We start from the raw sequence: 13,894 nt of genomic DNA, 5'->3' as shown, positions 1-13,894 counted from the left end.
TTTTGTAAAAAATAACCCAAATGGGAGACAGTTTCTTTGACAGCATCCAGCTTACAGAAGTCACTCTAAACCTGTTCCCATGCCTCTTCATCTTACCAGTCATTTGTTTTCATGTACTCTAGCAACCACTTTTTTACTCTCGCAACCACTTTTTTACCGTTTACATGCTAAGAATATTTAAGAGCTAAAGAATGGCTTATAAAGTCCATTTAAAAAATGTGTCCCCTTACGAAAATTCATAGCAGTGCAGATCAGGCCAGCGTAACGAAGTGAATTATACTGTATCTCATACACTGTGTAAATATACAAAAATCTATGTTCAACTCAATATGAATTCAGTTTATTAGGAATGTTAATTACTTATAGCATACAGCAAAATAAAAATGGCCTGCATTTCAACTCTGCTGTTCATACACAGTAACATACATAATACTGATCAAACATTTCGTTATCTCCAATTAAAGTGCTTACAAAGTTCTTTTTTTTCCAACCCTCCTTGCGGTTATCGAAATTTGTGATACACCAACCTCTGCCTGCAGTCCTGATTTCTTAAACGTCTCAGTCCCTTATGTGCCCCTTAACAATATTGACAGTATAATTTCCCACATCTTGGAAAGTCTTTAAAACAACGGCCTTGAAACCAGCTGTGCTGAAAAAAATCCGTAGTATGGGTTTCTGAAAATCTTTATCCTCAGAGAACTATCTACCAAGGATCCTGTGAGGACAAGGCAGCTTGATTGAATTCTGGGGCAGGAAAGTTACTCTTAGTTCTTGGGCAGGGGCGGCTCCTCCTAGTCCCTACTAAAAATGAAAAATAAAATGCTTTTATTATCATTTTATTTTTGCCTGCCTGATGGGACGCGAGCCTTCAGTGGGGCGGGGCGAGGCAATACCCTGTAACAGTCAAGTCGAGGGGAGTGGTGGTGGGCACTTTTATGTGCGCATGACAGTTTGGCCGGCTCTCTTAGGCCCGCCAAACCGCCATACGCACTTAGGTTTCTCTTGCACAGCAAGGTTGGAAAAACACCACAGACTCCCAGTTACTGTCCGAGCGGCAAACCAGGCTGCTCAGACCAATCCCAGCGCTTCTTTCATGGTAGGAATAGTATTTGCAGCATGAGAGAAGTGCTGGGATTGGCATCTGTGCAGCTGGAGTCAACGATCGTCAGTGAGGAGCGAGGCGGTGTCCGTCGGAGAGGCGGGTAAGTGTGATTTTATTTATTTTAGTTATGTTCCATTTTGTTTGTATTCCCTCTCACCTCTACTACCACTGTCGAACGCCAGAAGCTGCCACTGTTCCTTAGGACTGACAGACCAGGCTGACGATGATGCCTCGAATGTCAGGACACAATATATATGATCATTATTAGTGATGTATCCCTTTCGATACAAGCCAACAAAAATGTGTCAACGAGGCTGGAAATGGTATCTGCTCATTATCCCAATTTTCTAAAATGATCTTGTGTCTTTTATCGGTACTGACGTTTGGGGAGGAGATTAATGGCCTCAGTCAGGACTTAGTGATCTGGAAATAGTGCTGCACATTGGTTGGCTTCCGGCCCTGCCAAACTCACTGTTCACAAGCCCCGCTTGGAGGTGGACGAAGGTCTAGGTTTGGAATAGCCCAGACTCACCTGCCTTTGTGGTTGGAAGCTCTTGACTAAATGAGCGGGCAGTCTGTTGCCGGGGGCTGAAGGTGAGGGTCTCTGCTTACCTGAAGGTCTGGCAGGTTGAACAAGGCACGCCCGTGAGCATCACCACAATTCAATATACAACATATGAGATTTAACATAATAAATAACTAGGCTGGCTATGCGTGCAGCCTTTTATCAGAAGTCTGAATGCAGCCTCACACAGTGCATCACATCAAGAAAAACTTGATCAAACCCTGGACAAATTGTCAACTGATGTTATGGGTTTATCTTCCAATCTGCCAAAAAAGTGAATCTAATTATCTGGTATTTCGTGTTGAATCTTGCCATCTTCACATGCCCTGCCACCTCTGATCAGTATGCAAACGCCTCATGCACAAGCACAGACAAACTTGCTTGGAGGGCGGAGTTCCAATGGTTAGAACACCATCAGACTTTACATAAAAGCTACTTTAGTAGCAAAATAAAACATGCACGCACGCATAAAGACAGAAAATTGCATATACATGCAAACAATATACGCAGGCACGTCCTCCTTTTCACATTTACCATATTGAATAACATGGTCCGTTGATCCATACTAAGGTGTGCAAAAAACATTCCCATTCATTTTGAGGTAGTTGTAACAATAATCACTCTATATATATATGTATATAGGACAATTCGCACTATTGTTAGCACTGTTGAATAGGAAGTTCCTAGTGCGTTGTAACAGTCATCCGGTTTCTTCTTCAGCATTAACAGAACACACCGGAAGCAGGTGCTGTTGGAGCGTGTGTTCTTTCAATCATTATACAGCTGACAAAAGAGTAACCTATGGAGACAAAAAAATCAGTTCAGAAAATTACATATGGTTTTGCGTCATCTATTTTTTCACATCCTGAGATGATGATAACAGACATGATCGGACATGGTCGGATTAAACTAACAAGCAGTCAGCAATGTCTCACCAACCAGCAGTGAGTCACCAACAGTGGACTACATTTACAAAAGTTGCATTGCCGTAAAGCAATCCAATATGGCCAGTGGGTGCTAGCCCTCCAATGTACCCGAGTGATATATGTTTGGCAAACTAAAACATGAGAAGGGAGCCTTGTCACAGATGCTGGCAGCAGCACTGCTACCGCTGGAGCAAGCATACTAGGCATAGGGACCACTCATTGGCCAGCTCTTTCTGTGTTTTTCTTGGACTGATTAATCTCAGGTTTCGATTTTTACTATTTACTTAATCTCTTTTTTATTTGAGAGTTCCACTATAAATCTCCCAAAAACATTTTTTTTAAACGTTAAGAGAGGGAGCTCCCCTTTAAGTTCCCTTCTTTCCCTTAACATAAACGGTTTCTGTTTTTCCCCCTCTTGCATGGATAGCTCGGTACCCTTCTCTTTTTTATGGACAAGACCCTATTCAACTCTTTCCTTAACTGATTCTTCTTAGGTTTTCCCTGCACAACGCTTGTGCTGTGCTTGTGAAATCTATTGTTAATATACATCCTAAAAGGGGCTTAGATCCCGCCACCTTGATTTTCATTGGTTCCTGTGCTTGCAACTTACTTTTCCGCAGTTTCTATTGGCTGTAACATACTATTCCTGTTCTTCCTCTTGCGTTTGCTCTTATCAGTGTCCTGAGATCCAAGTACTGTTTCCATCTGCTTTTGAAGCAAAACTGTTTTTTAAAATGTTTTGCCTACACAGCGCTTGCGTGCATAGCCGACAGCTCTCAACGCGCCTCCCCCCTCATACGGAACTGCATGTGCCTCATCAGTCTCATGCCGGCTCTTCTCTTATTATTATTATTATCTTTGTTGCACTCACACAGAATGACTTTAATATGGCCGCCTCTCTGGACGTTGTCTTGCATGAAAGTACGCGTGTTGACTCTTAGATCTTGCGGTAATTATGTAATTTCCTAGGGAGTTTCCTGATACTGGCCAATGACGTGCACGTCATTGTGAAGAAGCACAATTAAACTGGAGGCAGGTGTAACAGTTGAGACCAGGCAGGAATTGAACCTTGGTATTAGAACTTGCTCTTAGAAAACAACTGAGAACCTGCATTGTGCAGGTGAACAGTTGCGGGAAGAGGAGACCTTTGTCTCTGGTTAGCACGAGGCAGAGGCACAGGCCATCTCCACTTGCAGCCTATTGCCTGGGCCACTTTATGGATGTTTTGAAAACAGAAGTGGCCCTCCTTGTTGTAGCGCTTTCTTTAGTTGTGTCCTGGCATGTGCAGAAACACATGAATTGACAGCACATGCATGTTTCTCTTAGGAAAACTGCACCTTGAGAGTCTGTCAATTCCGGTTACCTTTGATTACAAATGTGTTTAGAGGCCACGTGAGCACCAGCACTCTCATGTGAGGCCTTACACATATTATTAGCTGCCTGGGGAATTTACTCCCAAAATGATTTACTCAACTTACATGACTGATATCTAAGCATGAATAAAATGTTACTGTTTCACAAAGGAAAATATAAATAATTATGTGCATAAATGTGAGTTGCATATACGTAACTTGTTCACCCCTATATTATATATGTTTTATGTAATATGTTTCTTAATGAGCATTCTAATCACTGTAGATATCATGTGTTACTATCACCCAGTTTAATGTCACTCAGTTGTCCTCCATTGGCATCATGAATGGCTGAGCCAGACTTACCAGAATGCGTGAACAGAAGGTCATTGCATATGGTTAATGTGATGTGTAGTTGGCAGGATCCAAAACAGAATGCAGTCTGAGTCGCTTTTACAGGGAAAGGTATGGCAATGTTGGTGATTTGTGTGGTTTATTTGTGGGTGAGGACTAAGTCTGTAAAAACTTGCTTGGATATTTCATTAGCTGATTACTGCCTGGCAAATGTATACGTCTGATAAGCAGCAGATGGTAGAAAGTGTTTTTGGAAGGGTTAACAGCAAGGTAGTTTCATAATCGGGATGAGTTGGGTGCATGTTCTGTGTTTGGTTACAGTGTGTACTGTGATATCTGAGCAGCAAGCCCTTAACTCAATGTGCCATGCTGCTGGCTAAGAATAGTTATGCAACAATATGGTATAGTTCTACTAGTTTCTAAGGAGTAGCTCAGAGCAGCCATTATGATCTACACCAACAAGGGAGAAAGTCTTGCAGCTGGTTGAATACTTCACCGAACAGAAGCAAAGATTCATCCCTGTATTTTGCGTTTAATAAAGTACTCCTGTTTCACAATTTCATAAACTTGGACATTTGGATAGAGTGAATTGGAGGAAACAATTGTGCATTGTTTTAACTCGATGTTCATGAAAGAGGTAATCTTTCTGTATTATAAAATGTATTCTGCTGCAAAACACTTACATACCATTTACCTTCTCTAAGACACTGCTCGCCCTGCACACTCATCCACCAATTACTCCGCACAGTCATCCTGACATTGCACTGGTAGTCAGATGCTTCTCACCCAGCACTTACACAGTGCAGACTCTGCACTCACACACCAATGACATACCTCTCATCCAGCACTCACATTCCTCTCACCCTCCACCCACACTTCTCACCTTGAACTCAAACTGCTCATCCTGTACTCACACACCTCTTACCTTGTACAGGGTAAAATCGCTCACCCTGTTCGGGGAGTAAAATTGCGCTCCGTTTGCGGACTTTTTCCTGCTCCGTGTAGAGCGTGGAGTGCCCAAAAACTCCAAGTAGGGGTGCAGAGTGGAGTTTTTTCCCTTACGCGGCTCGCCAACGTTAGGTAGGCGAGTGCAAGCAAGGAAAATTCGCTAGACCACCACCCAGCGTGATTTCTCAATGCGGGCAGTCTCAGCAGGTCGCTACCGCTCGAGTTGAGAAACCTTCCGTTCACGTTGAGGAAGCTGCTGCTCGAGTAGAGCATCTAATTGAGCTGCAGAAAGAAGCAGCACCCTCCTGTGCTGCGAGTGGTGCAGTTCATGCTGATTTTACAGCACGGGACAAACTCCAGCCACTAAAAATCAGTGGGAGCAGCGCGACTTACCTCACTCCGCCACTTGCAGAACTCCGTGAACTCTGCCAAGGCCTGCTAACACACATTAATCACCAATCATCTATGTACCACTCACCCTGCACAGACAGCACTCACACCATTCTCCTGGCACTCATACACTGCCCCTACACCTCTTATTATTAATCCCATAGGTGAAACCTAATGCATTTACCAATGCCTGTTCTGTTTCCTACTACACAAACCTTTCTCTTATGCTATACCTTTCCCTCAGCATTACTTGAAGACTTATTCTTCTGTGTAAACCAGCAGTTTTCCTTTGTCTTTGATGTCCTCCCATCTTTATTGTAAGCAACAGTTTGAAAGGTCCATTTTCCCTAGAAACCACTTCTGGTGGAATCCCAGATCTGAGACCCACAATTCCTCTCCATACCATGAAACTCAGTGGGGTATTCCCTCCCTCACTCCATCAGTTTGAGCCACAGCTGGTGTTAGTATTATGCATAGTTTTTGGGGTGGCAATCAGGGAAGCTCTCTACCGGCCTTGCCATGTGGTTTAAGTCCACAGGCTTGTGGTAATAAGGGGCCTTTTTATTTTTAATTCTTAAAAATATATATATAATGCTTGCTAACATTATGAACACCCATTATTACCATATCATTTTCATAACAGCATGAGTGAGGTATGTGGCGGTTCTTAACCTGTGGTCCAAAGACCCCTTGGGTCCTGTGAAGCCTACTCAAGGGGTCCGCAACTGCTTAGAAAAAAACAATACGACTAAATAATATTAACAGATTAATAAAGTGCACATAAATAAAGAAGAATAATGTGCAATTGGAAATGTGTCAACATTCTGTAAATGTTGAAGAATTTGAAATGGGAGAATACAACTTGAGATTTCTGGGAGCAGTGCAAGTGAATCAAACGAAAGATAGTATGGACAATAAGTGGCCTCAATTGAATTTAGAAAAGCTCCACCCTTCCCATTAAAATTAAAATTTTGATTTTTGTTTGTGAGTTAAATAACATATTTAAGCATTAATGTATTTGCTTTTTGTTTAATGTTTTGTGATTCAAATCATTGAAAATGCTTAGGCCGAAGCTCAGACTTCCAGTCTTCACTTAGTGGGTGTCCCCAGACTCCAATAATGATTTATTAGGGGCCCCGGTGTTCCAGTAATGATTAAGAGGGTGTTGACAGAAGTCATAAGGTTAGGAACCATTGATATAGAGTGGCACAAATATTACTTGTGCACCTATTGTTAGTGTCATTCCATAACTATTTGTGAAGATTTACTATAAAGTAAAACTTACGTTTGCAAGATGGAGAGCGAATGCTGCCCACAGAGGGCAAACCCATCTGCCCAGCTTATGGCCTGGCTCCTGAGATAGAGTCGCATATTATGATCTTCTGCCCAGATCATCTAGATCCTCGTCGGAAGTGGATACGACCAATTTGTCTGAACTTGGGGGCAACCAGATATTTAGTAGCCCTGAGGATTTTGAAAAGTAACACTTCACCTTTAATTGTGTTTTCAGTCCGCCATTTTTTTATCCATGTACTTTTTATGTTTCAGGTACTTCTTATGTTTCCTTATTGAAATGCACTCATGCCAACATTCGTTACTTTGTACAGCACTCTGATACCCTTTTGGGTCTTGTTCGCGCTCTATAAAACTTTTCAAATAAATAAATAAATCCCTTTATTATCATGCCCTCTGCTGTTGTGTGTAGAATTCTGGGAAGGCTGCTATCAGCTAATCATCTGTGACACTAGAAACTCTGATTGGCTGACAGTTTGAAACCTTGACATGCACTGGATGCTGACAGGCAGTTGGCATCAACCCAACTGCCCATTTTATTTTGGAATATAAACTGTTACATTCCAAATATGGCATTATTAGGTACAAAACGTGTGGTAGCGGCCTATTTTCTTGAATTTGCCATTTTACTGGTTCCTAATATGACAGAAACGCCAGTTTCCAAAACTACATCCTAACAAATCCAAGCACCCGCTCACATAGTTCATTTGGCTGCAGGTGCCTAGGCCTCAGCTCCCACTAACCTGGACCAGTCCAAGGCCCTTTCGGCCCTGGCCTTGCTGACTCGAGGCCCGACCTCGCTCTTGCACTCCTTCTCCTCTCTCGCTCTCTGCTACTTTCTCTCGTCCTTCATTTCAGTGCCTTTCTCTCTGTCCTTTTCACTCTCTCTCTCTCACTATTTTGCCATCGTCCTTGTGGCCGTTCTCCACTCTCTACTCTCTCTCCTTGTTCCTCTTTTTGCCCATTTTGCTTGTACCCGCTTTTCCTTTGCTCCTGTTTTCCTCTGGTTCCGCCTGTGCTTTTCCGGCTTCCGCTGCTCCGTACCTGCATCCCTTCACGTGTTTTCACCCGCCTCCTGCGCCCTGCCCATCCCTTGCCCTCCTCCTTGCCCCCCAGGACCTACTTAATGGTGGCCACTGCGCGAGCCCGTTGAGCAGGTGCCTAAGCCGCAGTTCCCACTTACCTGGATTGGTCCTCCATCCAGTCTAAGGCCCTTTCGGACCTGGACTCGCTGCCTCGTGGCCCTGCCCGTACTTGCGATCCTTTTTATCTCTCGCTCTCCGCTCCTTCCCACCCTTCACACCCTTTGCCCTTCTCTTAGTCCTTTTCACTCTCTTGCTCGCTCTTTTGCCTTTGTTCTTGTGTCCACTATCCATTCTCCTCTCTCTCTCTCTCTCTCTCTCTCTCTCTCTCTCTATCGGTGCCTCTTTTTGCCCGTTCTCCACTCTTTCACTTTGCACCCGTTTTCCACTCTCCACTCTCTCTCTTTGTGCCAGTTTTCAACTCTCCACTCTCTCTCTATGTGCCGCTTTTGGCCGTTGGTCCATTCTCCACTCTCTCTCTCTCTTTGTGCCTCTCTTTGTCCGTTTTCCTTGTGACCGATTTTCCTTTGCTCCCATTCTCCTCTTGTGCCCATTCTCCTTCATACTTTTTCCCATTTTCCTTGAGCTCACTTTCCCTTCCTGTCCTTTCTCCTGTGGTTCCTCTGCACTTTCCCACCTCCCTCCTCCCCGCTCCTTACCTGCATCTGACCTTATTTGCCGTCTCCTGCTCCCTGTGACCCGCACTTCCCTAACTCCGCCCTCCTTCCCTCCCAGGGCCTACTTAATAGAGCATGAGGGAACACCAAAGGCAAGCCCGTCTGCACCGGGGACCACGCCCAGCGTCACAGACCCTGGTCCGACTCAACGCCACAGCTGAACAGACTTTCTCCTGCATGCACTCAACACTGTGCACCACGAAAAAAGCTGCTTCGGGCACCTCACCTTGATCCACAGTAGGTCCTTTTTCATGCACTCACTGCCATTTCACCTGCATCAACACGCCCACCCCATGCGCCACACATGCCTCACCCTGCCTGGCATGCATTCTCCTCAACACCAGATCTCTCAGCAAGCATACCACCGAGATCTGGGACACCATCAAAACACACTCCCCGGACATCCTCTTCCTGACAGAGACCTTGCTAAAGCCCATATTGGAACCCACTATCACCACAGCCATTCCATCGGGCTACAAGATCTCCAACAAGGGCGGATTGAACAAGCCAGGAGGAGGACTTGCAGTCATCCACACGGACTCCATCACCGGCACCACCCCCACCGACGAAAACACAACCTTAATGGAACATATTCACTTCGTACTACAGAACGGCATCCACACTGCCATCAAAGGCACCCTAGCTTACTCATCCCCCGAACAAAGCACCACCATCAGCTATCTCCTCACAGACTAACTCTCCCGTCGTCAAACAACTTCATCTTACACTGTGACTTCAAATTCCATCTCAATGCTGAAAAGATCTCAACTTGACTGCCCTACTCAAGAGCCTCTAAATTCTGGGACTCACCCAGATCATACAAGTCCCTACCTACAATAAAGGGGACACCCTCAACCCCATCTCCACAGCCAGTAACATGGTTGAGTTCAGCCACCTCACTCCGATCACTTGGGCAGACCGCACCATCATCCACTTCTTCATCAACGCACCCCAATGCCCACAGCCAAGACTCCTAGTAAACTCAGGCATAACTGGAACAAGAAAACGGCCAGAGACCAGACCAACACACTCAATGCGCACCAACCAAACCTTATTGGCGACCTGCGTGCCAACATCAAAGCCTTCACCAACTGGAGCACAACCGGCGCAGACACCCTAGGCCACTCTGAAGAACGTCAGACAGTCAAGAACCAACACAAAAGCCAGCTGGGACACTGAAGACCTTAGAAACGCCAAACGCCACTGTAAACAGCTTGAGAGAAAATGGGGACCCAGCCGGGACACTACCACAACACGTACAAGTCCGCGCTCAGGAAATACCACACCCAACTCAATGAGGAAATTAAAACAGCCTTATCTCTCAGACTACAAAACAGCTCCAACAACTGCAAAGAGCTCTTCAACATCGTCAAAGAATTCTCCAACCCCCCAGCCGCCACCGAATCCATCACTACCAAATCCATCACCCCTTCGCAAGACCTGTGTGACAACCTCTCCAATTTCTTTCACAACAAAATCCTCAAGCTCTACAGCAACTTCAACCCTCAATGCAAGACACAAGAACTCATCAACCAGCTGCCCACCACCACCAAATCAGACCAGCAGATCACAAACTGGAAACCCCTTACCCCAGTAAACACAACTGAAATCATGAGAATAATCCACCCCGGGCCCCCATTGACCCTTGCCCCACCATATCTACGAACTAGGAGGAACTCTAATGAGCTCCCACCTCACCACAACCATCAACACATCCATCCAAAGTAGAACCTTTCCGGACAACTGGCAACACGCAGAAATGACAGCTCTACTAAAAAAACTTACGACAGACCCAAAAGAGCTCAACAACTACAGATCTCACTCCTGCCGTTCCCATCCGATGTTGTGGAGAAACCTATCAACAAACATCTCTCCAACTATCTTGAACAACACCATCTGCTAGATATCTTGCAGTCTGCATTCCGTAGCAACCACAGCACAGAAACTGTTCTCATCGCAACAACTGACAACATCTGGACCAACACAGACAAAGGGGAAACTGCAGCACTCATACTACTCGACCTCTCCGCAGCCTTCAACACCATCTCCCACAGCACCCTCATCACAAGACTCCAAAACCTCTAGACTACATGGACTAGGCCTGAGATGGCTGGCCTCTTTTCTCTCCAACAGGACCAAACGAGTCAGGCTCCTGTCCTACACTTTTGAACCGAAGAACCTCATCTGCAGAGTCCCTCAAAGATCATAGCTGAGCCCTACCCTCTTCAACGTCTTCCATGAGCCCTTCGCCCATGTCAAAGGATCCCAAGGAATCAACATTTTCTCCTACGCAGACGACACCCAGCTCATTCTCTCCCTCATGGACAGCAAACACACCACTAGGGCCAACTTCACCACCCGCATGTAAAACGTATCTAACTAGATGAAACAGAATTGCCAAAGACTTGTCAATTATAAAACAGATGTCCTGCTCTTCAGAACCAAAAGCTCTCCATGGGACTCCTCCTGATGACCAACAGACATGGGACAGATGACCACACCCCACTGACCACAGCCAAAAACCTTGCTATCATTCTCAATGTCAGACTCACGATGGCCAAAGATGTGAACGTTGTCACCTGCTCCTGCTTCGTCATTCTATGTATGCTCCACAAAATATTCCGATGGACCCCTACTGACCCAGATGTACTGTCACCCAGGCCCTCATCACAGCAGACTAGACTACGGCAACACACTTTACCCCGGCATTATGAATTAACTCATACAAAGACTCCAGACCACCCAGAACGCCACTGCCAGACCAATTTTCAACATCACCTGCAGCGCACACATCATGCCCCACCTCCGAAAGCCATGCTGGCTACGAGTCCAGAAGTGATGCCAATTCAAACAGCTCACCCACCCATACAAAGCCCTCCACAACGTCATACCTGCCTACCTCAACCACCGTACCAACTTCCATCTACCCACCAGGCAACTGTGCTCAGTCACACACCACCTCACGCAAATACTTGAATAATTCACAACTGGCAGTTTTTTATTCCGTATGTCATGCAAATCCCAAAGATGCCTCAAAATAAGAATTGTAGTGTTAAGCTTCCAACATTCACTTACACCATTGAAGACGAGATACCTTTTACAGCAGTAACTGGGGAAGCCTATCTCCTTGGGCTAAAGCAGAATGTGGTGTAAATGCTTCATTATACTTACACAGGCTGGGCGAGCTTTTAGTCTTTCATGACATTTCATCCAGAAGAAAACCAGAGCACAGACACTGCAAGCATGATTACAAGTGGGGACACAACCGGCACCAGCGGTGATGATGAACCAATATCTGCGGAAAGACAAAACCATTCAGGAGTTAAAGGTACGAAGCATATTTTATTCTGAACATACACCACACTCGCACGCACACCATGGAAGAGATGAAGACAGATGCTACTCGGCAGCTTGATGGTGACACCCCTGCGATAATCAAAAGTTCTCTTTTTTTGAAAACCTTAGAAAGGAACAGACACCGAGCACAGCTAATAGAATTTGTCATCTATAACAAAATCCTAAATTAATAGCACTCATTTATGAATTGTGTTCCAGGTCTAAACCTAGATATCTATTCGGTTAGTGGGCACTTTACTGATGCTGTCCTTCAGCAGGCTAGTGGGTCACGTCACCTGCAAAGAATCTCTAGATCAATAAACACCTGAAGACAGACAAGAGATGGTATTGCCACATTCCACACTACAGACCCCTAAAAGCTTACCCTGAAACCTGGAGACTCTGGCCCATCCGTCAACACTGGGGCCAATTCACAGATTACACCTATGCGTTCCATAGAATCTCCCAATGCCTCCTTCGAGCCAGGATGTGTCCCATTTATCCTACAAAATACCTCTTTTGATGGAGCCAAGCTGACCACTAGCTGGGCTATGGAAGGCTTGCATGGGACTCCGAGATGCTAGAAAGGGTGGACACATCCCAACGGCTGCCTCAACGCACACTAGACAGATGCCAATACAGTGTCCTCTCATGGCATGAACAGAAGCTGGACTTGTATCAGACCAGGTAGGGACAGTCGAGCCCTCGTCCAGCCTGTACATCTACACTTCCCTGTATCATTCGACACGGTGGACCACAGCACCCTCCTGAAGAAGGTGGGCAGAATCTGAACGCATGCAGCTATGTTAGTGCAGTACCACTGAGGTCCAGCCTTTGGAAGGGGCATGGCTGAATGCAGTACTAAACTGGTGGCCAAGGGGCCATTTGTCCTCCTCAGTGCATGGATAATCGATGGCACCCAAAGGACTGGACTGTCCAATGCTTCATTTCATTCCTCCTCGTAGACGTAGACCACACTCAGCGTATGGGGCTCAGTCATCATGTCTCACCGCAGACTTATCAAATCCCAGAGTCCTTACTGTGCAGGGCAAGGCACGCAGGGCAGGGCACGTTGCTCACCGTCACTATTTAAAGAATGATTTACACTCCTCTTAAACCACTGGTCTCAGGACCTTCATTCCCAAAACTACGCTGATGACACTCAAGTGCACCTTGGGGGTCACAGGCCAGCAGGACTGGTTCTCAACCATATACAAGTGCCAGGAGGACATGAGTGCTGAGTGAGGCAAAACAGCCTTAAACTAAGTACGTCGGACACATAAATCCTGGTCCTGCCCCCACTAACTCTCCAACCAATTCTACCTTCTTTGAAGAACCTGCTTCCATTAAGTTAGCACTTTGGGAGAAAGGCGGGGTCCTGGCCATGTAAATGAGTGATAAAACGCCATGTGATCTTGAAATTTGTAGGGGTGCATCATATTCACCGATAGTTGGCACCCGCATATAATCAACGTAGGTTTAGAAGTGTCGTGGAAAAGTATTTGCTATAATCGTTTAACATAGAAGTGATGGCGACTGTAATAACGTTTTAGTGAAGATTAACATTGCAAGTTAGTGTGAATGTATTTAGAATAATGCAGGTGATTAGTTTTCGTATAATGCAATGTAACAGATTAAACGTGTGCCACGTTAGAATTAAAAAAAATGTAGGTTGCTTGTTTACAAGATGACAATGTTTAACTAATGTTTAGAATGTTATTTTGTAGTGTTTTTAATTTTGTAAGGCCTAACCGCATATGCACTAGAAGAGAAGGCCTGTTCATTCCTTATATTAGCTAACGATGTGGGCCGAAAAAGATTCCCTTGGTAAAGGCTCAGGGTGTAGAGAAATGTAAAACTCCACGATGC

General features: G+C 45.2%; 1 protein-coding gene across 2 annotated transcripts in view; it reads right to left on the bottom strand.

The window, feature by feature from the left end:
* Window positions 1–314: 314 nt before the first annotated feature.
* Window positions 315–13,894, bottom strand: part of LOC146801706 (nectin-3-like) — a 58,592-nt gene continuing 45,012 nt past the window's right edge. For both annotated transcript variants that reach the window (XM_085621167.1, XM_085621168.1), the window contains exons 4-5: window positions 11,861–11,984; window positions 315–2,466 (exon numbers count right to left, since the gene is read on the bottom strand). In XM_085621167.1, the coding sequence (XP_085477293.1) occupies window positions 11,896–11,984 (89 nt within the window). In that variant the 3' untranslated portion in view covers window positions 315–2,466; window positions 11,861–11,895. The remainder of the gene's footprint in view (window positions 2,467–11,860; window positions 11,985–13,894) is intronic.

The sequence above is a fragment of the Triturus cristatus genome, chromosome 8 (genome assembly GCF_964204655.1).
Source record: "Triturus cristatus chromosome 8, aTriCri1.1, whole genome shotgun sequence".
NCBI classification, from domain to species: domain Eukaryota; kingdom Metazoa; phylum Chordata; class Amphibia; order Caudata; family Salamandridae; genus Triturus; species Triturus cristatus.
This window is presented reverse-complemented; position numbering and strand designations above follow the sequence as displayed.